Source organism: Podarcis filfolensis (genome assembly GCF_964270895.1).
Source record: "Podarcis filfolensis genome assembly, chromosome: 3".
Taxonomy (NCBI): domain Eukaryota; kingdom Metazoa; phylum Chordata; class Lepidosauria; order Squamata; family Lacertidae; genus Podarcis; species Podarcis filfolensis.
The window spans coordinates 110,571,041-110,595,970 of record NC_139606.1 but is presented as its reverse complement, the minus strand read 5'-3'; the positions used below and the strand labels follow the sequence as shown (position 1 = coordinate 110,595,970).

At 45.6% G+C, this 24,930-nt stretch overlaps 1 protein-coding gene across 5 annotated transcripts in view; it reads left to right on the top strand.

Annotated features, from left to right (window-relative positions):
• RTN4 (reticulon 4) overlaps positions 1-24,930 on the top strand; it is a 62,978-nt gene that overhangs the window by 35,789 nt on the left and 2,259 nt on the right. For all 5 annotated transcript variants that reach the window (XM_083604914.1, XM_083604911.1, XM_083604913.1 and 2 more), the window contains 5 exons: positions 7,865-8,072; positions 12,451-12,589; positions 21,121-21,190; positions 22,728-22,774; positions 23,712-23,770. In XM_083604914.1, the coding sequence (XP_083461040.1) occupies positions 7,865-8,072; positions 12,451-12,589; positions 21,121-21,190; positions 22,728-22,774; positions 23,712-23,770 (523 nt within the window). The remainder of the gene's footprint in view (positions 1-7,864; positions 8,073-12,450; positions 12,590-21,120; positions 21,191-22,727; positions 22,775-23,711; positions 23,771-24,930) is intronic.

Here is a 24,930-nt window from a genome sequence, read left to right as displayed (position 1 = left end):
GTTGCTTTCAGAATTTGCTTCAGTCATGCCCTCCCCTCTACCTCTTGAAGTGTTTGGCGTCGCCAAGTGTGGATGGATGCATATTAAGCTGTTTTAATGCAGAGTCAAGCTATTTGTCCCTACAGCCCACTGTTGCTAGCTCTGCTTGGCTTTGGCACTCTCTCCCTCACATGTGCCAAGCTTGCAGTGACCAACAAATTGTATATATGCATGCTGTTACTTCCCTTTTGGTGACGTATGCGATCCCAGTCTTGGCAAGTAAGGGTTACATTGGGTGGCGGATTAAAATTGCATCGTTCTAATGAGGTAGGAAGCTTTTGTTTTCCGTTTAAGACTTATCCAGAGGGGTGATTTCCCATGCTAAGATTCGGCACATATGACACACATAAACTTTGTGCGGATTGTGCTGATCCTCACCAGTCCAAATGGCAGAAGCAGGCTTAGTAAGGTCAGTAGGGTGGCGTAGCTCAGTTAAGGGGCTGCCATTTCCCTTTTTCTCTGTGATGCTTCCTCCATGTCTGGTTTAGTGCTGAAATCATGCAAGCTACCATCTGTAGAAAGCTTAAAACCAACCTCCTTATCCCTTTCAGCACTTTCCAAATGTTTTTTCCCCCCTTTTGACTTCCATTGCCATGGCCGCCATTTTATTTGAAGACCAAATGAGGCCTTAGACCAGCCTTTGGCCACCTGGTGCTTTCCAGATTATTATTTTTGGGATCACAACTCCCATCAGCCCCAGCCAGCACAGCTGATGGGACTTGTAGTAATAATAATAATAATTTATTATTTATACCCCGTCCATCCGGCTGGACTTCCCCAGCCACTCTGGGCGGCTTCCAAAAAAATATTAAAATACTGTAATACACCAAACATTAAAAGCTTCCCTAAACACAGTCCAAAACACAGGGAAGGGCACCAGGTTGGCAAACACTAATTTGGATGGTTTGTTGACTAACAGAGGTAGCAGTGTCCTTGGTTACTACGTGGGTGAATACCTTTCTGCAAAGAGGTAGCTTCCTCAGCTACACTAGAGAAACGAGGAGGATTAAAATGGATTAGTTTAGGCGCTTGCCAGTACAGACACACACAGGTTGCAATGCTTCCCCACACACTTCCTCACAAGGAAGCCGTGTTGGGAATTAATTAAATTCCCTTACCAGTGGTGTACAAGTCTCAGATCAGCAGCTTAGGATGTCCCCATCTTTCTCCACGCCCTAAAGGAGAAGGACCCCCTTTTCGAATTTTTTAATCATGAGCATTAAGACTGGCCTTTTGATTACTTGGCTGCATAATTCAGAGCTGGGATATGGGGTGGAATCTACCAACATAGAATTGTAGAATTGGAAGGGACCACGAAGACCCAACTACTCCACTCGCCTACAATGCAGGAATCTTTTACCCAGTGCTTTTTTTCTGGGGGGACGCAGGGTTACACATACCCCTAAACATTTTCAAAACAAAAAATTTTTTCCCCTTCCAGTAGCACCTTAAAGACCAACTAAGTTAGTTCTTGGTATGAGCTTTCGTATGAGCCATTTTTCACCTTCTCACCCCTTGCTTTTTCCTGTAAGACCTATTGCAGTCGTTAAGAGTCGTCAACAGGCTCATCACAGCTATCTGCCAATCACCCATTCCCAACACCCTTCTGAGTAATACCCCTCCCCACCTTCTCACTATATAGAAGGATCTGGCAACTTCTGTTTCAGTGTATCTGAAGAAGTGTGCATGCACACGAAAGCTCATACCAAGAACTAACTTAGTTGGTCTTTAAGGTGCTACTGGAAGGAAAATTTTTTTTTTGTTTTGACTATGGCAGACCAACACGGCTACCTATCTGTAACCCTAAACATTTTGTGAATCTAAGCTTGGCCTCATTGAGAGGAAGTGTTTCAATATGAGTAGGAAAATGGGAGCACCCCTAAACATTTTTTTTACAGAAAAAAGCACTTCTTTTACCCAGCGTGTTGCTCAAACCCATGGCCCTGAGATTAAGAGCCTGGATTAACACCCGGAACAAGTAATTGTTTGATAAATAACAAATAATAGTTCTACTGTCCTAACTCAGGGGTCTCCAAACTGTGGTCTGTGGACCACCAGCGGTGCCCAGCTTCATTCAGGTGGCCCACAACATGCTTGTAGATTTGTGGCTGAGGATAAGAGAAAAGGCACGTCCGTTGCGTTACATATTCGTATTAATTTTAAATTGTATTTTATTGCCCCCTTTTATTGTATCGTATGTTTTGCATTTATTGCAGCACGCTAAACGCGGGATGTGTAAGAAATAAAAGAAAGCAACACACATACAATGGGAACCCCTACAGCAATTAGCACAGCGCATTGCAATTGCTGCAACAGGCAGAAAATTCAGTAGGTGGTCTGCCAACACCCTCAGTGGTCTGTCAGGTGGTCCATGTGGAGGAGAGTTTGGAAACCACTCCCCATACCTGATATAATTGACCCCCGCTTCTTTAAAGCTGTCATAACCTTGATGTCTGTAGTAGTCCTCCTCTTTCCCTGCTCTCTAGTAGTCCTCCTCTTCCCTCTTTCTCTTACTTCCCATCATACTCCCCCCTTCACTTCACTTCACCCCCCAAAGTTTCCTAAAAACAGCTGCACTTAATTTGGTGCAAGTGTAAAGGTAAAGGGACCCCTGACCATTAGGTCCAGTCGTGACCGACTCTGGGGTTGCTGCGCTCATCTCACTTTATTGGCCGAGGGAGCTGGCGTACAGCTTCCGGGTCATGTGGCCAGCATGACTAAGCCGCTTCTGGCAAACCAAAGCAGCACACGGAAACGCCGTTTACCTTCCCGCCGGAGTGGTACCTATTTATCTACTTGCACTTTGATGTGCTTTCGAACTGCTAGGTTGGCAGGAACAGGGACCGAGCAATGGGAGCTCACCCCATCGTGGGGATTCGAACCGCCGACCTTCTGATCGGCAAGCCCTAGGCTCTGTGGTTTAACCCACAGCGCCACTCGCGTTCCAGTGGTGCAAGTGAACCTTTGGTAAATAGCCTCTTGAAACTGAAGCCCCTGCATGAAGGGGTTGCGAGGAAGAGGGGCATTTCTGTGTTGCGTGGACACTCTGGTGACGCCCCAGAGATAACTTTGGATCCAAACAGGTGTTGCACAAGCACCCCTCTCTCTCTGGCCCACATTCCCGAGCCAAAAGTATATTTTAAAGAGAAGCTGGCGCTGCGCCCGATTCCCCAGCTGTGTTTTGTTTGGCTAATGTTTTAGGCTTGGGTGATAGGCGGGGGACACCTGTCGGACAAGATCCAAGGGGCTGTGCAAAGAGAGCAGCTTCCTCTTCTTTTCTGCCACGAGATGCGCCTGTGCATCCATGCTCTGTGCACGCAGAGCTCCACTCCCTGGCCAAAGAGGAGAATGTGAATTTCATGAGCCTGCATGCAAAAAAAGCTGTAGGGCCAAATTAGGCATGGCATTAATTGGACAAATGCCATTAGCGTGGATTTTTTTTAAAAAAAGAAAATGTAAATAGCTGCATCAAGGAGCCCATAGTTGCACAGTTGAACTCTGCCTCTCCCTTACTATTTATTGTCCTGACAACGCCGTCACCCCAATGCTATTTTCATTTGGAGGGAAGTCCCTAGTAGAGCCTAGCCTCTTTGCCAAGCTCCTTGAGGTGAGCCCACGCTTGGTAATAGAGTTTGTGCTTGCATATTACTTGGTGGATATATTCCTGCTCGGTGAATAGATTGCTCCTCATGTTCTTCACCTTGAAATTCTGGCGATTTGCTGCACGACTGAAAAAAAAAATACTAGTTTTTTTTTTTGTTTACTTAATTTAAACATTTATACACGCTTTCCCAGCAAATGGATCCAAAGCGGTGTACAACAAAAGAACAGAAAGCTTGTTAGCCTGTTCTTAAAACATCATTAGCTTCAGGTTATTAGAAATGAATTAGTGATCTGTAGTATTCTCCAGATTCTCATTTTCCAAAGAAGGAAAGGGGAAAAATGTTGGTTGGTTAGCATACCTTTCATAGAAATTTGCCTATATATGAAGAAAAAAAAGACCCCTTTTTACAGTCTTCAGAGTTACCAAAAAACACTTGTTTAAAAGCTGCAAAACGTCCACTTTTTCCCAAGTGGGTTCCCAGTTTCCATCCTGATGCACTCTTGTCAGATGTGGAACTTGTCTAAAAGCAACGCTGCAATTGCAACCCTGTAGCAAAATATTTGCTTCTCTTAAATACCATTCAGAGAATTAAACAAGAAGACGAGCATATGGACGGTGTTACAACCCCTCAAATATATATACCTTTTATGTGGTTCCCCCCTGCCCCGTTTTTAAAGGAATGCCGTTTGACTGCCGTAGCTGCCTCTGTCTGAAATCTAAATGTAGAACGTAGCATATAGCTGCAAACATATGTTCTGCATTCCAAGGCATTACAGGGGAAACGGCCATTGGACGAGGGCTTAAAATACCGTGTGGTAGTCTGGGGTGTTCCTAACTGTGTATCAGCGAAGCTGCAGGCAGTTGCGTATATCAGATGACCTTTGAGTGCCCTAGCAGGAAGTGGAAAGGTTTGCTAGTCAGCTGTGCAAAATCTGAGTGCATGCAGACAACCCTGGCAAGATGGATGCCAGAAGTGGTGAGTATGTCTTGTGTCGAGGCTGGCTTTGCTGCCAGCTCTTGCATTTATTGTTTGGTTTGCACTCAAGAGACAGTGTGGTTCGGTGTGCGTTTTATTTAATTCTCTAGCGGAGGGGAGAATGTTCAGGATAGACACAGAATCCTTATTTTGTGCAGCAGCTGCAGTTGGCATTCCAGAGTTGTGCAGTGGTTTGTTTTTTTTTAAAAAAAGGTTTTAATAGGAAGACTGCAGAGCTCTGACTTATCCAGACAGTTGCATTAAAAGCAAAGGGAAAATTGTAACTGGATGAGCTGTGTATGCGAGGCACTGTGCTAGCACTGCTATTTTTAGATTCACCAAGTGACAGTCCTTGTGCTTACCAAATGTAGTCAGACATTTGCTTTGGAATAGGCCTGGGTTGTTTTGTTTTGTTCTTTGAAGGGCAGAAATTGTAGATCCTTCACATTTGAAATGCATTTGCCTCTGGGCAGGTGGCTGTTCAGAATACCCTTCTGTGTAGATACGTTTGGCTTTCATTTTAAAAGGAAGCAAAAGGCAGTTTATCTTGTACGTATTACTCAAGAACGGTACCAGTTGTGACCTAGAAAACGACCGTAATGTAATTGTTGGTCTTGAGTAAAATCAAAACTAAAAACTAAAAAAAATCTCAAGTTTAAATGTTTGTGCACAGCGCGCACACACACACACACAGGCTTGTATTTTGGTATTTGTGACTTAAGCTATAGGAGATAATGGCAGAAAAAAACAAACCATTCACACACACACACACAGGTTCAAGGCACTCAGTGACTGCTTTCAGACATAATACTAAACCATGGTTTCATGTTACAGAAGTAAGCTGCAGCCAGTCTCAGGTTTCTCGCTCTTCCCCTCCCTACCTCCCGCACACCCCAGAGGAGGACTTTGGCATGGACTACTTTCAGTTTCCTTTAATCTCTGTTCGTTGCATTAGAACCCAGGATTGTGGTTCGTCACTAATTATGGTCAGTTTCAAACCAGCTAACTTCAAACTATGGTTTCTGAAGCTGGTTCATTTAAGGGCAACCGCAGGCTGCAGCTCTTGTCATGTAGAACTCGGTATAGTGTTGTGTCCAAACACAGCCATTGGCTCCCTCCGTATTTTCCTGAGTTAATTTGTCGACCAGGTGTGTTTGGAATCGGCCCTCGTAAGGCAGCCAGACGCTTGTGTTCTGGTTCTTGAGGCTCCTGTTTATATGGCTTCCATACAGTTAGAAGTGTATGCATTCCTCACTTTGCAAAAATAAAAAGTCACCTACGACTGGGTCACCTGTCAAGGCAGAGGTGTCTTTGCAAAGGCTTTTGGTTTGCATGCAAGCTGATCCTATGGTGTGTTTGCTGTTGTGGTTTATTTTATCTTTAGTTCATTGGTTTGGCTTTCGTTAATTGTTTTCAGTCATTATTAGCATTGGGGAGGAGTTCTAGACCTGGTGGCGCAGAAACATTTTTAATAAACAGAAACAAAATATTCAGTGTGACAAAATCCCCTGGAGAAAATTGGACCTGTTCCTTTAAACACTGCCTAATTTAAATAATGGAATGATTCCAATATTTGAGGCTTTCCTTTAGTCCAGTGTGGTTGGGATATCACTGATACTTTTACACGTTGTCAGGAAAAACAAAACAGAAGCCTAATTGATGATACTGCTGTGACACACAGAGAGCCAGCAGTGACACTCTTTCCCACTTCCTCTTTCAGCTCTATGCAATTTGCAAGGCTCAATTTAATTCTCAAGATTGTCTGGAAAAGTGAAATGAGCCTATGCTTGACTTCTGTTTCTCTGTTTCGGGGGTGGCCATAGGGAGCGGTGCCTGTGGTTCAAAAATACAAATGTGCCCAAGGGCCTGTCCCTGGGGCACTGTATTTTTTTGCTCTATAAGACTCACCTTTTCCCTCCTAAAAAGTAAGGGGAAATGTGTGTGCGTCTTATGGAGCAAATGCACGCTGCGCAGCTATCCCAGAAGCCAGAACACCAAGAGGGATCACTGCTTTTGCTGTGCAGCAATTGCTCTTGTTCTGGCTTCTGAGATTCAGAATATTTTTCTTCTTGTTTTCCTCCTCCAAAAACTAGGTGTGTCTTATGGAGCAAAAAATATGGTACATAATTCCTGAATTTAATATCCAATGTGGCATTCCATACTATAGTCTATTCTCTGGGGTATAACACAATTGTGTGCTGTTGCAGGGAAAGAGAATAAAGTGGTAGGAATGTTGTATTCAATATGCCAAATATGGTTTGCAGATTTCTTTGTAACATTTGTGTTCCACACCTCTTCCCAAGAGCCTAGAACTCTGTATTAGCCCATAGAACAGCCCGGCTGTGACCTCTTAGGTAGGGAAGACTACAGAGTGAGTGCCATGACTGAATGTGAGATTTGAACTGCAGTTTCCCCTGTCCAAGGTTCTGTTTGCCACAACTCATGGAGGGCTTCATGACTTGGTGAGTGGATTTAGACCTGGCTTTCCCCATGTGCAAACAGAGCACTCTCTTCCTTACACCATATTTTGCAATAAGGGTGTTGTCGCTAATATATTTCTGTCTGCCCCTGTGAGATAAGACCTGTTGGAAATTGTATCCATTGTATTTTGGCCTTGATGGTGGAAACCTGTTGTGCTGGTAGGAAAGGAAAGCAGCCTTGTTCTTGAGAAAAGCAGTTTTGAAAACCCCATCCGTACACTGCTAGTGCCAGCCTGCTTATTCCGATTCCTGGGAACCTCAGGCCCAAATGAGCATCACTGCGCTGTGCTTGCTGCCTTCACCAAACCCATAACAAGAGACAACTTATATTGCTGTGATGGCGAGTGCGTTCTCCTTCTGCTCACCCGGGGCCAAGTAGTCTCTTCCTGAAGGAGCAGGTGAGAGAGAAATTATACTCCAGGCCTGGTGGGGGCAGCACCAACCCCATCAGGGTTAAGGTGCTTCTTTGGCTTGTCTGTTATCGCAGCGGCATATGAGGAAAAGCAAGCCCTGTACTGTTATTCAGACTTCCACTTAAACAGGATCTATTAACTTTTCTGAGCCATCGTGGTGTTCGACACCACAGACGTACTCAATTTCCGTAGGACAATCGCTAACGTTCGATGCATGAGTGTGTTTTTATCTGTGCATGTGTGTTAGAAGTGCATTCATATATACATTGTGTGTTTGTGTGTGGAAAAAAAAGTTGGGGCTGTATTGCTTTGACAATGTCTTCTAATCTCCCTTGTCTTTAAATCTCTCTAGTTGTTGACCTCCTTTACTGGCGAGACGTTAAGAAGACGGGCGTGGTGTTTGGAGCCAGCTTGTTCCTGCTGCTGTCATTAACGGTGTTCAGTATTGTGAGTGTGGTCGCGTACATTGCCTTGGTCCTCCTGTCTGTGACCATCAGTTTTAGGATATACAAGGGAGTTATCCAGGCAATCCAGAAGTCTGAGGAAGGCCACCCATTTAGGTGAGTGTGTCACCCTATCCACAATCAGCTGTTAAGGGGAAAGGATGTGAGGTTGTACACTCCTCTCCAAGCAAGACTTTGTTTTGCCCTTACCACAACTATTCATTTGTATACCACATATCCATAGGAATCCTTGCTTGAGGCAGCTCTCATCAATAACCTACAAAATTCACTAATGGGCGCAAGGCATAAAACAACATTCAAATAGCCATATAAACAATTAACTAACCTAAACATCTCACGTTGACAAAATTAAGCGACCCACTGATAATCTCTACTGAAAAATCCTTCTAGCTGTCCTGATGCCGGACACTAGTTGCCATGTGCCCTTGTAGCTCAATGCTAGAACATCTGCTTTGCATGCAGAAGGTTGTGGGTACAATTCTGGGGGCTGAGAGAGAATCCTGTCTGAAATCCTGGAGAGGCTCTGCTAGTCAGTATAGATAGTACTGAGCAAGATGGACTAATGATCTTACTCAGCATAAGGCTGCTTCCTGTGGTCTTATGACGATCATCATCTTCTTCTTCACTCGTAGCCGAGTAAGATTGTCTTCCATAAACACGGTTTTAACAATGAGTCCGTAAGCTTCATTGGCTGTGCAATCAAGGTTCGCATGTAGAGGCACTAGGGTCTCTTGCTACCCTCAAAAAAGTACCTCTAGCTGTCCTCCTGCAAATGCAAACACGTCTCTTTCACGCACCATGGTTGGCCAAGCTTGCATTTTGCAAAGGACAATTATAACATTAATGTAGAGCAGGGCCATTTAATCCCATTTTAAAGATAGGGAGGTTGGGTAGTAGTGGCTTCCCTAAGCCAGTCACTAGGGTCTAGCTAAACTGACTCTTGAGTGGAGATTTGTAGCTTAAAACAACAACATAAACTTTCTCCCACTCCTTTTCTATTCAGGGCTAGTTTCAGTAGGCTCCCCTATGTATCAATTGTGCACATATGTGTGATTTTCCTTTTGCTTTGCTTTGGTGTCTTCCCTGGCCTAACCATAGTCTAGGAGCAAACGCCAATTTGGGCTTCCCTTGGCTTGACGTTTGCTCTGATTGCGCTTTAAAGAGCGGGTTTTTGCAGGGAAAGCTCTGGAGCAAATAAAAGGGGCACTCAGAGAGCTTTAAATTGCGGGTCATGCCTGGAAAGAGCAGAAGAAAGGTAAGTGTGGATAAGCCCTTGTTCCTTTTCAGTCTTTCTGGGCTTTGGCACGGAGTAGTCTTGTAGGTAGCGGCTCCTGTTGTTGTTTGAGTAATCTTAGGTGCATGCAGAAAGCTGCCTGTTTGCTTCACTGGAGTGCCGGGATTTTAGTGTTGGCACTGAATTGGAGGGTTTAAATGTTACCTATCTGCCTTTGGATGCCTTGGTACCTTTGAAGCCTTTGGGAAGGATGCAGAGCAGGGCCTGAGCTGACAACCTTAAATAGCGATTGAAATAACAAACAGGTTGATGATACAAGACTCCTGCAATGGACACAAGATAATACCACCAAGGCAACTATCTGTAAACAAACACTAAACGTCCATAAAAAATGGCAAAAGTAGTTTCTTTCCCAAATAGGATTTATCTTAAACAATTGCAAATGCAGTAAATAAAGAGTTCCACTTGTCATATATCAGTGGTTCAGTGCTCATTTCTTCTCTTTCCAAAATATATTTTATCTTGAACAATTGCAAACGCATGAATAAAGAGTACACTTGTGATATACCAGTGCTAGGACGTCGTTCCAGTAATCCGATGTTTCGTTGCTAAAGAGCTTAGTCATCAAGCTTTGTAGTAAATAATACACAAGAGAGAACAGTATGTAAACGACTTAAAGCAGGGGTATGCCTGTCCCCATCTGCATATTTCTATCGGGAGGAGCATAGAAAGAGGACAATGTCCTTCAGTTTGTTAAACCTGCCTGTGAGCAGACAGGCTCACAGAGGAGCAGTGCCAGCACCCTGAATTGCCTTGGAAGCAAATGGGAAGCCTGTGCAATTATTTGCTTCATTCATGAATCACTTCCCACAAGGCAGCTCTAAAGGCTATAATGGCACACAGTATATTAAAGCAGGCAGAAACAATTGCATATAAAAACAATATAGAAACAGTAACAACTGATATAATTTTTTAAAAATAAAAAAACAGTTTAAAACAACAATATTGATTCAGATCCAGAACAGTTGCCAACTGGGATAAAGATGTTTAAAGGCTTGTTGGAAGAGGAACGTCTTCAGCTGGCGCTGAAAATGGAGAAAGTTCCTGTCTATGTACAGAAGTTGTCACCATGTTGGTATTCTGTGCTTCAGCACTGGGCTTATATGTTAGTTGATGTGTAAGCTGACACATCAGCTATTAGTTGAATGTCTCCCCCTGTTATGTGCAGAGGGAGATGCGCAGAGGGAGATAGCTATGGTCATGGTTGTGTAGTCATTTAGTCATGTCCGACTCTTCGTGACCCCGTGGACCAGAGCACGCCAGGCACTCCTGTCTTCCACTGCCTCCTGCAGCTTGCTCAAACTCATGCTGGTAGCTTCGAGAACACTGTCCAACCATCTCGTCCTCTGTCGGCCCCTTCTCCTTATGCCCTCAATCTTTCCCAGCATCAGGGTCTTTTCCAGGGAGTCTTCTCTTCTCATGAGGTGGCCAAAGAATTGGAGCCTCAGCTTCAGGATCTGTCCTTCCAGTGAGCACTCAGGGCTGATTTCCTTCAGAATGGATAAGTTTGATCTTCTTGCAGTCCATGGTACTCTCAAGAGTCTCCTCCAGCACCATAATTCAAAAGCATCAATTCTTCGGCGATCAGCCTTCTTTATGGTCCTGCTCTCACTTCCATACATCATCTATGGTCATAGAATCATAGAAGTGAAGAATTGGAAGGGACATCTAGTCCAGCCCCCTGCAATGCAGGAATCCCAGCTAAAGCATCCATGACAGATGACCACCACCCTGCCACCCTTGTGCACACTGTGTCTCTTGGGTTGCTTGCTGTACAGCAGCTTTTGCTGATCAGCATGCAAATTTGCTTCTTCCCCTTCCCTGACCTCCTACCTCTGGGCTGTAAAACTCTTTAGAGCAAAGGTTTATGCTTAAGTTATTTTAAAGCTCCCAGCCCCATTTTAATGGAAGCAATTAAAGGTTGACAGAGCAACAGATTTACTCAATGCTAACTTAGGAGTCTAATCCATTAGAAGATGGCTTACCAGACACCTAGCTTTCTTTACAGTGCATGCTCGTATGTGCCCTCCTCCACATACCAACAGTCTTGCAGATCTCCATAATAAAAATTATGCACATTAGATTACTGTTTTCTTTCCTACTAAAACATGTTTACCCAGGTAGGTTTGGATCCTTAGGCATTTATCATAATTTCACAATGCACTTCAGTACAGTAATGTTTCATTACATTATATTGCATTGGTGTGGTATATCAATAATTTCATAATCTTTGGCCCTTTAAGTTGCTTTGGAACCTACATAGCCAACATTGAACCATCTCAAAAGCAATGCCACCACTTTTGAACTGGGCAGTCGTGAAACCTGCGGTAGCTTTAAAATCAGGTACCTTTCACAACAAGAAAAGCATCGTGTGAGCAGAATCGGCAGGTGCTACATGCCTGTGTAAGGAGCATCTTGAAAACTTCAAGGATGCCACATTTCTGCAAATAGGATAAAATGGGAGGAATTTGACATTGTGCTAAAGTGGCGGTTCCATCAGGGCGAACATTTCAGCTTGCTAAATGCAACAGTCCCCCACTCCTCCTTCTGCGTTCTCTCCTGGGGATTCTCCTAACCCCCAGAGGCAATTTTGGAGGGCTGGGATGGGCTGAAGCATTTATTTCCCCTTTTAAAATATTTAAAACATGTTGTGCTGATTGGCAAGAGGTTAGTGGGACGAAAGTAGAACTTTGAGGGTTGCGATATTCTGGGAAGTGGGTTTGCTTAATGCAGTGAAGCTGCGGGAGTGTTGTTTGTTTGTTTCAAAACAAAGGCTCTTCTTTGGACTGAGTAGGACATCACCTCCAGTTATATCTAGCCAAAAAGACATTTGATTTTAGTTGCCAAGCCTGCCTTTCCATGTGCAAAAAGGCGCACAGTCTTATTTATTTTTCTCCCTTTCGTTTACCTGCTTTAAGTGGCCAGACATTTGCTTCTACCATTTAAGTGCAGTTTAATGAACTAATTGTGCTGGTTCTTGGAAAGACCTGGGGTTTTGAGCGCGGCAGCTTCACTGCTGTGAATAAATTATGGAGCGCCTCACGCTTGGGTCTTTGTTCATCTATACAATTCTTGAGCACCATGTTGTTTCTCCATTGTGCTCTGGCTGAGAGCTTGGAGAGCTCAAAGAAACTTGTGCTACCAAGTCGAATGTTATGAACGGCACTTTCCCTCTTTTAGGGCTTACTTGGATAAAGATGTCGCTGTGTCTGAGGAGCTTGTGCAAAAATACAGCCATATGGTGCTTGGCCACTTCAACAACACAGTTAAGGAGCTCAGACGCCTCTTCCTAGTGGATGACTTGGTGGATTCGCTAAAGGTAAGAGACTTCCATTATTTTCAACCTTTCCGGAGTATATACTTGCAGAAGGGGAGGGAATCTCGTCCAGGTTGACCTGAAGGACCATCTGGTGTTTGCCAAATGCAATAAAGCATGTGAGGTGGGCAGAGATGTGGCTGTATGGTTATAGAGCAGGGATGGCGAACTGTGCCCTTGCTTTGGATGATTTTGGGACTGCAGCTCCCATCGGCTGGAGGGTGATGGGAGTTGTAGTCTAGCAACACATGGAGGTCAACAAGTTCCCGACCCACACGTTAGAGGTTCTAACGCCCACCGGGGGTATGTGGGCCTATTTGGATTTCAGTTCCTTTAGTGTAGTGGTTAAGAGCGGTGGACTCATAATCTGGTGAACCAGGTTCGCTTCCCCGCTCCTCCACATGCAGCTGCTGGGTGACCTTGGGCCAGTCACACTTCTCTGAAGTCTCTCAGCCCCAGTCACCTCTCAGAGTGTTTGTTGTGGGGGAGGAAGGGAAAGGAGATTGTTAGCCACTTTGAGACTCCTTAGGGTAGTGATAAAGCAGGGTATCAAATCCAAATTCTTCTTCTTCTTCAGTATTTATGCCTATTCTTAAATTAGGCAGGCATGTTTGAAATTTGTTGCTTTATAAGCAAGGTTCGTCTATATTAATTGACTATTGGGCCAGAAGCAGGAGACTTGGGATGCTTCCATACTAGTTATTTAAGGTGGAACTGCCATGGTTTGATCACAGTTTGGGTGGGGGGCACCCACCCAACAGCATCATCTAGTATTTTTGATATTTGTCTTCCGTCTGAATTCCTAGTCCCATCTTTATCAATGCCCTCTCCCAGTTGAGGAAGGCTGTTTTAGAGCTGCTCTTCTGTCTTTTTAAAAGGGTGAATTTTGGACATGAGTTGGGACCTGTCACAGTTCAGCACACATTCGTTATAAAATTTGTGGTGGGTGCCATTTCATGACCATGATTTTGACTTTTAATCCTTTCATTATTGCTAAAAACACTTTAAAAGTGTTGGCTTTTAAAAATGTATGGGGGTCATTAAAAATGGCACCCACCAAAAAACGTTTGTGAATGTGTGTTGTACTTCAGATGGCCCCCACCCATGGATTCTGTGCAGACAGTATACAATGTTGTGAACATTGACAGAGCATAATACTTCCAATAGAATAAAAGTCTTTGATCCAACTGGCAAAAGAGGAAGAAGAAACCCTCTGATATGAAAAATTAATTTCAACTGTCAGTAAAGTCTTCATTCTTGCCCTGAACAAGGGAATATTCTGCAGTTCCTTTCCAGCTCATTGATTTAGCATTCTGCCGATCTTTCATGCTTCAAAAGACTTGCATAACCACGTAGGTTTATATGAAGAGGAGCACGTAGGAAGTGCTTCTGAAATGGAAGATAGCTTGGATATTTTCTTTATCCATCTAAAACCATGATTGGTTTTAGATCTAGGCTAGAGTAGCTGATACCGTAGGGCTGTGGACTTGACACCTTTAATATTTAACCACTTATTTTCTTATTTAACTACTTTATTTTCCATCTGCAAAAATGCCACCTTAGAGTACATTTAAATGCCACTTTACAACTTCTTGCTACTGGATAATTCCAGTTGACAGGCTGGTGATCTGAGCAAAGTTTTCCAGTGTTGATATAACCACTTCAATGGGAGTCTTCAACAGCCCTGGAGGAGGATCAACTGTCTCCTTATCAGAAAATCTGAGTTACTACCTGACACTGTTGATTGACTGAAGCCTATCTGTTTTGCTTTACTGACTTATAGAATTTGCTCACTGGCGACTTTGGGGTGTTGAAATTTCAACTCCCTGACTTGGTTCAATTGCTGGTGTTGCCTAAGCAAGATTCAAGCCAGTGTCCCCTCTTGCTCTGCTGAATGCTTTCTCCCAGCAGTCAGCAGCATAAAGCAAGACTGAAGCAACACATTCCTAAAATGTAAAAGGAAATTCCTGAAGGATGGTTCTGTGGAACTCAAGATGCGTTGGAACAAAATAAAACCTTTAGCATCGTTTTGTTCTCCCCACTGCAGTTGTTTGAGGCTTAAGAACACCAGAGGAATCCTGCTGTATAAGACTAGATACCTCTCTACTCTAGCATTCCAGGTCAGGGATGGTCAACATGGTACCCTCCAGATGTTGCTTGACTACATCTCCCATCACCATTGACCATTGGCCGTGCTAGCTGGAGCTGACGGGATGGGTGTTGCTGTGGGTCAAACCACAGAGCCTAGGACTTGCTGATCAGATGGTCGGCGGTTCCAATCCCTGCGACGGGGTGAGCTCCTGTTGCTCGGTCCCTGCTCCTGCCAACCTAGCAGTTCGAAAGCACGTCAAAGTGCAAGTAGATAAATAGGTACCGCTCCGGCGGGAAGGTAAATGGCGTTTCCATGCGCTGCTCTGGTTCGCCATAAGCGGCTTAGTCATGCTGGCCACATGACCCGAAAGCTGTACACCGGTAAAGCGAGATGAGCGCCGCAACCCCAGAGTCGGTCACAACTGGACCTAATGGTCAGGGATTCCTTTACCTTTAAACATCTGGAAAGCCATCAACCCAAAGTTGATTTAGAATCTTTTCGCGCTGAGGTGCATATTGTGTGTTTCTCCCCGCCCCGCCCCCCCACAAAGGGAAGAAGATATTTCTCTGTAGTGTGTGGAGTTTTTTTTATTAATGACTTTTGGATGAGTTTTCTCTGTGGTTTGCAGTATCTTTGGCATCCCACCCCCTTCTGGGGAAAGGCCTGCAGTCAGCCATATTTAAAATGCCAAAGAGGGAGTGGAAACTGCCCTATTCCTTAAATTTGGAAATTCAGGCAGCCTAGGAGATGCCAGTCACATGTGCTGGAGGGACTGCTCAACAGTTTCCCAATACCATTTGCCAGGTGATGATGGCAGATCAAAAGAAAGAACTCCCAGCTATGCAGTGACGGCAAAGTAGACTTTTGAGGAGCAGGAGGTTTGCTGAAAAGTTTTCAGTCATGCTGTGATTTTATCAAGATCTGCTGTAGCGATTGCAGCACAGTATAAATTCGCCAAAACATATGGCCCAGCCAGTCTTATTCTGCCACAGGACTCGCTCCTATCTTTAGTATCTTCAAACTGTGTTAAGGGGTCAGCTGTTCAGTGTTGGGTTTGGGGTTGATTATTTTTCTTGCTAAATATAGTAGGAGTCACTTAAGGAGGCATATAACAGATCACATATTGGTTTAACGTAGCCTTTCTCAACCTTGGGTCCACGGATGTTGTTGGACTACAACTCCCATCATCCTGTGCCACTGGTCCTGGTTGCTAGGGATGGTGGGAGTTGTAGTCCAACACCATCCAGGGACTCAAGGTTGAGAGAGGCTGGTTTAATGCCATTTAGCCCAATATGACTGGATTAAAAGCCTTAGGTGCAAGGGCCAAATGCGCCCCTCCATGACATTTGGTCTGGCCCTTGGAATTCTCCCCAGGTTACACTCCTCATGGTTTTGCTACACACCCTCTCTTGCCTGGCTGGAAACTCTGGAAATGCCTCTTTCTTGTTGATGGAAGATAGAGGGTTGTGTGTGTGTGTGTGTTGGGGGTGTCTGTTTCCTGTAGTGGCCCCCATGCTCTTGGCTAACTATATGGCAGAGCCATATGGGCAGGGATGATTCTGCAATGCTGTGTTGTCATGCGTTCATGTAACTGATCCTGCTTGATGGACTGACTTTCCTGTAAGATGCACCCTGTCCTAGCTCACAATAATTCTTGCTTAAGCTTACAGCCTTAAAAAGAAGAAGCGACATACAAGGGCCCTTGCCTGGAAAGAGATTTAGGTATCTTATCTGAGCCTTAACATCTGCTAAGACTTGCAGCCGGTTCTGAGATAGGCCAGAGTTCTGCAGAAACAGCCCTTTGCCCATAGTTGTTGTATAAGTAAGACTTCTATGCAGTTTCTGAAATAGGGGCTGATTTTTTAACAACAACAACAACTCCCTTTCTCCACACACTCCTTGAGTGCTTTTGTCTACCTGGAATGTGGCCTTGAAGAATGGAAAGGGGTACATGTAAAACCTCTGGCGTTTCTGTGACTGGAATGCATCCTTCTATGCCAAGGAGTTTTCATGCATTCCCTACTTTTGCATCTGGCCACACCTTCTTTCCCCTGCTGCTGACATGTGGCCTCTGCAAGGTTGTCACCAATAATAATAATAATAATAATAATAATAATAATAATAATAATAATAATTTATACCCCGCCCATCTGGATGAGTTTCCCCAGCCACTCTGGGCGGCTCCCAATCGAGTGTTAAATACAGCATTAAATATTAAAAACTTCCCTAAACAGGGCTGCCTTCAGATGTCTTTTAAAGATAAGATAGCTGCTTATTTCCTTCACATCTGAAGGGAGGGTGTTCCAGAGGGCAGGCGCCACTACCGAGAAGGCCCTCTGCCTGGTTCCCTGTAACCTCACTTCTCGCAATGAGGGAACCGCCAGAAGGCCCTCGGCGCTGGATCTGTGTCCGGGCAGAAGGATGGGGGTGGAGACGCTCCTTCAGGTATACAGGTAACATGGCCCTCAGCCTGAGAAGGGTTCCCTTTCCCTGATAAATGCCACCAAGCATTTTCTGCTGCATTTTCTTGTCGGTGCTTCCCAGGGTGCTGTGTACGCCATGCTTTTAAGTCAAAAGTACTGTGTCAAGGCAAGAATGCATAATCTTAAATCTACATAGAAGCCTCTCCCAGCAGCCCCAGGTTGCATGCAGTAGTCAGAGATGAAGGGAGGTGCAGACCAGAAGCATCTACAGGGCCACAGGTGTGCTGCTGCCGGTTTAAGCGTTCAGCAGGCGCCTCTGCTAAGGTGCTGCGGCCAGTGGAGAGCAAGAGGCATATTAACTGGAGATGGGCCTTTGGGTTGCTGGCACTTTGTCACCAGTACCCATTTAATAGTGACATTACCAGCATTTCAGGTGCCAAGCGAAAGCTTCTTTATATTCTCCTTGGGCAGTGCTTCTCAAACTTGGGTCCCCAAGTTTGTTGTTGGACCACAACTCCCATCATCCCTAGCGTGCAGGACCAGTGGTCAGGGGTGCTGGGACTTGTAGTCCAGGAACAACTGGAGACCCAAGTTCTTTTTGGGGGGGATTCAGGATACCTTTGGTTAACCAAGGGTCACAAGCAAGGGTTTCTTAAAAGGTAAAGGAGCCCCTGACCATTAGGTCCAGTCGTGATCGACTCTGGGGTTGCGGCGTTCATCTTGCTTTATTGGCCGAGGGAGCCGGCGTACAGCTTCCGGGTCATGTGGCCAGCATGACTAAGCCACTTCTGGCGAACCAGAGCAGCGCACGGAAATGCCGTTTACCTTCCTGCCGGAGTGGTACCTATTTATCTACTTGCACTTTGCCGTGCTTTCGAACTGCTAGGTTGGCAGGATCAGGGACCGAGCAACGGGAGCTCACCCCGTCGCGGGGATTCGAACCGCTGACCTTCTGATCGGCAAGTCCTAGGCTCTGTGGTTTAACCCACAGTGCCACCCGCGTCCCAGGGGTTTCTTAGAATGCAAGAATGAGAAATACAGGGTGTAGGGGAAAACAGTGCCCTTGAGTCTTTGGATAAACTTGCTAATTTGCCATTGTTTACTACTTTTTAAATGCATTGCTGAACTTTTTTTAAAAATTAACTCAATTCATAGTTATATCTTAAAGGCTTGTAACCTACTTCGAACATTATCCAATAAAAAAGAAAACCCAGCCCAAGTAATAAATGCTTCTAAGTAAATGATTGTGCAAATGTGCTCTTAGTCATTTTGTTCAGAGAGCCCTTCCCCTACTGAACGTTTTGCCCTCAGATTAGCAGTGGGAATCAGCTGACCTGGGAACTCTCACCCACCACCCCACACGCAACACATTAGTGATTCAGCACTTCCAGGTCACACCCCCACACCCCTGCCCTTCTTACTTGGCAAGTAGACCTTATACCCTCTGGGAACTAGCAGGGCTCTATCTCATCCCAGGACACATTGGTCTCGTTCCCTTATTTCTCATGTTACATTTGGAATAGTAAAGGTGATTCTCCCCCACCTCCTCCAGTTTCACGTGGTTGGGGTTTCGGGTTTGCAATTAACTAGTTGCTTAGGAAAGGTAAACATTTTGCCTCCCAATGAGTTGGGCCCTCCTTGCTTCCTCTCTCAAGTGCTAAAGAGCCACCAGTTCCTTGAGAAGAAAGACCACAGACAAAGTTGTTTCTCAAGTTCAGTCCCTGGTGAGCTGGGCAGAAAGGATGTCAAGTTAGCAGGACCAAAAGAGACTCGACGCACTGCTGTATACCATGCCAGACCACTCGTCCATCTTGCTTAGTGTTGTCTGCACTGACTGGCAACAGCTCTCCAGGGTTCCAGGCAGGGCTGTCTCCCAGCCTTACCTGTATGTGCCAGGGAGCGTCTATATGCAAAGCAGATGTTCTACCATGGATCATGGCTCTTCCCCAGCTCCCTGCCTGAAACAATAGAGAGCTGCTGGGCTGGATGGACTGGTGCTTTGACACAGCAAGTGGGAACTGTGCACATCCACAGCTCTGCAGTTAAAGATTTTGCAAAGCTGCTTCCTCCCTTCTAGACTTCAGACCGGAGATGGGGAGCCTGTGGCTCTCCAAGTGCTACTGGACTCCAACTCTCATCAGCCCCCTACCGATGAAAGAAGAATGGAGGATGAAGTTGAGGGACTATGCGGAATTAGATAAATTAACAGGAAGGATTCGAAACCTGCGAGATCAGAGATTCTTAGAAGACTGGAGTAAATATATGAACTATTTGAAAAGTAATTGTGATGAACAGATTACTCTAGTAGGACTGCAAGAAGTTTTGTACGGTGGATTATTTGAAATATTGCAAGAAAGACTACGAAGAGAATTATTAGTTAAGGACAATTAAATGTAATGCAGAAATTAAGAAATGCAGAATAAGTGATAAAGAACGGAAAATCATCAGAGGTGTTGACGGAAGTCTAAAATATTGTATAAGATGAGAAGTTATGTTGTATGACTGTTGGAACTGATATGTAAAAAAATTAATAAAAGTGTGTGTGTGTGTGTGTGTGTGTGTGTGTGTACACGCTGCTACTGAAGACAACCTTAACCCCACTCCTCCCATTAGCACTAGGTTACAAAGAACCAATTAGGTCACCATCTAATTTCTGTGTTCTGCGAACAGAAGCTTACAGTGTTTGGGAAGCGGAATGCAAGGAAGGAGGCTGCAGTGGGTGGTGGTAGAGAGAACAAAGCTTTTGTCCTACATCAGTGGTTTTCAACCCGTGTGCCGTGGCACCCTGGGGTGCCTTGAACAATGGTCAGGGGTGCTGCGGGCAACACTGGCCTCTGTCCCTCTTTCCATCTCTCCCTCCATCAGTCTCCGAATTCAGTCCACCAGTCTCCGAAGAGAGCTGTGCAACCCTCCCAAAGGCTTGCACAGCTGTTTGTTGCAGTAGCGCTGGCTGCAAGCTCCCCAGGTGAATGACGCCTCTGGCGCTGGGCAGGGGGTGCTTCCCAGGCCCTGGTGGGGCCGTGTGAGGAGGCACATCTCTTTGGGGCAAGGGGGGGCAGCTCAAAGACCAGAGACGGCAGCTGCAGACTCCCAATGAGAGGGGAGAGGAGAGGCGGCTTGGTGAACACTTCACAAGGGAGGGTGTTCGAAAAAGGGTGAGGGACTGCCGGCTCTGCAGGCACAGGGTGATTTAACTGGGCGCCACAGAAAGAATGTAGTTGGTCAAGGGAGCCGTGGACCCAAAAAGGTTGAAAGCCTCTGCCCTACGTAATATATATCAACCTTGCTTGCTGCTTGGAGGGTATCTTGCTAACAAAACATTCCCCATGTGGTAAGAGCAGCTCATGGAGACCTTAAGTGCATGGAAGTAGCATAGGGAAGTTTCTAATGTGTTGTGGTTTGCTTTGGGTTTTATGATTTGCTGGAAGCCGCCCAGAGTGGCAACCCAGTCAGATGAGTGGCATATAAATAAATTATTATTATTATTAGCCCTAAATCTAATGGCACAGGGCCTGTCTCATTGCTTGTACTTGAACCTCTTCTGTGGTCGAAATGGCCACACAAGCCACAGGGAGATGGAGCAGACCTGAAATCCTATGAGACTTTTCGTCATTCTCAGCACAGCCAGGGAACCTCAAAGCTAGTCTGTGGGATCCCATTACAAGTCCTTTTGGCTATAATTATCTCTGACATACGGAGGCTGGAGCGCTGCCTTTTCGCTGCCTGATCTTTCCATGCTGCCTTCAGTGAAGGCCACCTGAAGAGTCGGAACAAATGCCAAATTGCCACGGGGGATGCTGCTGCTGCTGCGAGTGACATTCCCATGTCAACTTTCCCCATTTCCCACATGCAAGGCTTTAGAATGGCTTACTTGGGGAGTCTCCCATCACTTGGGGAGTCTCCAGCCACCTCCACTCCCCACGTAGCAGCCAGCCCATGGCAACTGCAAGGCCTACTTGAGCTCTAATAAATGGTCCACATTCTGCATTCCTACTCAGCTTTCTCTTTTTTTCTTCCAGTTTGCCGTGTTGATGTGGGTGTTCACCTATGTTGGTGCCTTGTTCAATGGTCTGACATTGCTGATACTGGGTAAGTCGGCTCTCTATACTACGTTGCACCAAATAACACGCAAAGCATTTTGTGAGAAAAGCGGTACGTCGTCGCGATTTTGGTGTCACGGCACAGCATGATGCCGAGGCGTCAGAGCAAATCGGCAAAGGCTGCAGAGATTTTGTGGGGAAAGTCATAGAAACGCCATGTTTTAATCTGGGGGGTTTGCAGAGGAGGGCAGATTCCATTGCTTTTGACTTGATCCCAGTCATTTGCTTGATACGCCAATAGTAGCGATCAGGATCAGTATTCTTACAGGGCAAAGTAAAGGGAAGGCTGCAGCTCAGTGGCAGAACATCCGCTTTGCATGCAGAAGGTCACCGGTTCAATCCCCAGCATAGACCTGCAGGTATAGGGCAGTATATAAATTCAACCCATCAGCCTCCGAATAGAGCTGTGCAGGATTCCTTGCCTGAAACCTTGGAGAGCTGCAGCCGGCCACCGCAGATGATACCGAGCTATGGTCTGTATGGTATGAGCTAAGGCAACTTCATAGAATCATTGAAGGAACCACAAAGTACCATCTCTTCCAACCCCTGCATTGCAGGAATCTTGCATGACCCTGAGATTAAGAGTCTCGTGTTCTACCGACTGAGCTATCTTAAGTAGCTCAGGTGAGTGCATAGGTGTCTGGATGATGTATTTGGGGACCTTGCTTTGCTTGTCCAGCTCAACATCACACGCCCAGTCATTGTCTAGGGGCACTGCACCCCATACTCACAGAATGCAGAGACTGCTGTCCGTTGCAAGGGCTATTTGCAGCAGCCTCGTATTTTTGTTTTAGCCTGGATTCGCACACCTTACTTTAGGGGTCAGCAACCTTTTTCAGCCGTGGGCCAGTCCACCATCCCTCAGACCATGTGGAGGGCCAGACTATATTTTTTTTTTGGGGGGGGGGAAATGAACGAATTCCTATGCCCCACAAATAACCCAGTAAAAGGGCAAGGGATCCCTGACCATTTGGTCCAGTCATGACCGCCTCTGGGGTTGCGGCGCTCATCTCGCTTTATTGGCCGAGGGAGCTGGCGTACAGCTTCCGGGTCATGTGGCCAGCATGACAAAGCTGCTTCTGGCGAACCAGAGCAGTGCACGGAAACACCGTTTACCTTCCCGCTGGAACGGTACCTATTTATCTACTTGCACTTTGACGTGCTTTCGAATTCCTAGGTTGGCAGGAGCAGGGACCGAGCAAAGGGAGCTGACCCCGTCACGGGGATTCGAACCGCCAACCTTCTGATCGGCAAGTCCTAGGCTCTGTGGTTTAACCCACAGTGCCACCCACGTCTCTTTAAATAACCCAGAGATGCATTTTAAATAAAAGCACACATTCTACTCATGTAAAACATGCTGATTCCTGGACCATCCACGGGCCGGATTTAGAAGGCGATTGGGCCGCATCTGGTCCCTGGGCCTTAGTTTGCCTATCCCTGCCTCACTTGATCTTTTCTGCATCCCTGCATTTGCATACACTTACGGATGTTTCTTGTGTTTTGTTTTCCCCTGCATCCCATTCCAGCTCTGATTTCGCTCTTCAGTATTCCTATTATTTATGAAAAGCACCAGGTGAGTGTACGGTGTGGCGCGTATTCCCTGACAATTCTGCCAAAAATGTGATGGTTAATTGGGATGATTAAAAGTAAGTTGTGTACTGAAAAAGATTTGAGAGAGCTCTGCAGAACACAATCCCACCTCTTCTCCTGTTGATCTACTTAGCTGCTGCTGTTCCTAGTGCTCAGCTGGGGTTATGTAAGTCCCTGGAGGGTGTCCCTCTTAAGCTGACTTGGCAGGCTTTACTGGTTGGGAAACTACTTTGGAGCTGATCAACTCCAAATGACCTGCTTTAGAGACGCTGGGAGACAGAGAGCTAGATTGGAGGGGGGCAAGACTTTCAGAGAACAGGCTAGCAAAAAGAAAATAAAAGAGCACCATTTCAAGTAAACAGATAGTGGGTCCCCTCTGCCCCCATATATGGATAAATTCCTCCTAGACCATCTTCAACGGTAGGGTTGCCACATTTCAAAAATTGGAACTCCAGACACAAAAGTTGTTGAGCCCTGTTCAACAGTGGCTTCAAATTAATATTTTGCTTGGTGGCCCTACAATGAAGCTTGACAGGCATAAACTTACAGACATCCTCTACGAGACACTGAAAATTGTATTAAATTTGCCTTAATTTGTGGCTGATTTGGTAAAACTGGGGAAATGAATAAAAATGATTTGGGGGCGGCGGGGGAAAGGCACTGAAGATTCTGCAAATCTTTAAAACATCACTAATCCTATACTAAATAAAAAGCCTTGCACAGTTCTGAAATAGATACACATACAGAAGACATGATCAAGGCCTAGTAGAATAGGGGATCAATGTTCCTTTTTTGTTAGGGTGGCGGGAAGCCTCTGTCCCTGGTTATGGGGGGAATGTTGAGCAGAAAGTAAGTGTTAATACATGGTGATTTCCTCTGTTATTGAAATGGTAATTCATCCTTGTGTCTTTACTTGCCAGGTTCAAATTGACCATTACCTGGGACTTGTGAACAAGAATGTCAAAGATGCAGTGGCAAAGTGAGCATATAGAATTTTGAAGATAATTTTGAAGTAGCTGATACCTTTCAATGTTATTTTTAGTGAGAGATTACTTGTGTGTGTGTGTGTGTGTGTGTGCGCGCACACACACACACACACACACACACACACCTCTTTCAAGGCCCTGTACAGTGGTGCCCCGCAAGACGAACGCCTCGCAAGACGAAAAACCCGCTAGACGAAAGGGTTTTCCATTTTGTAGGCGCTTCGCAAAACGAATTTCCCTATGGGCTTTCTTCGCAAGACGAAAGCCCATAGGGAAATCTCCAGGACAGCGGGGAAGCGCAGCGCGTCTTCCCCACTGTCCTCGGACCTCCTCCGAAGGCTGGCGGTGGGGCGGAGAGACCTTCTCCCCGCGCCAGCCTTCAGATGGCTGTCCTGAAGACTTGCGGTGGGAGGAGGGTTTTCCTTCCCACCGCCAACATTCAGAATGCTGTTCTGAATGTTGGCGGTGGGGAGGAAAAACCCTTCTCCCACCGCAAGCCCCGGGAACAGAGGAGAAGCGCTGCGCGCCTTCCCCTCTGTTCCCGTACCTGTCCTGAAGGCTTGCGGTGGGGAGAAAAGCCCTTCTCCGCACCGCCAGCCTGGCAAGCGGTCTCCATAGGAACGCATTAATTGATTTTCAATGCATTCCTATGGGAAACCGTGCTTCGCAAGACGAAAAACTCGCAAGAAGAAAAAACTTGCGGAACGAATTAATTTCGTCTTGCGAGGCACCACTGTAATCTGGAATGCTTTTCCCAGGTGGGGCACATCTGGTGCCTTCATTGTCTGCTTTTAGGTAAAAGCATTTTTATTTACTCAAGACTTTAGAGTTACTTTCAGACATATTACTGCATTTTCGCTTGTTTTTATTCTTCTTTTTAATCTTTGTTTTTGTAAGTCACTTTTGGGGGTGGGAAGCAACTGATAAATATAACAATCTCACACAGCAGATTGCTGAATGTGAGCTGAATGAGCATATTAAACTTGTGCTCCTTGTAACTTTCAAAACTACCATCTGTGGATGACTTATCACTCGATATTTGAGGTTGCAAAGAGAAGTATTTTCAGGTCAAAACTGAAATTCACTAGAACCTCTGGGTTTCTGTATGACATCTCTTTATCTCTCCCTCTCTTTCTTTTGTCTCTCCCTCTCT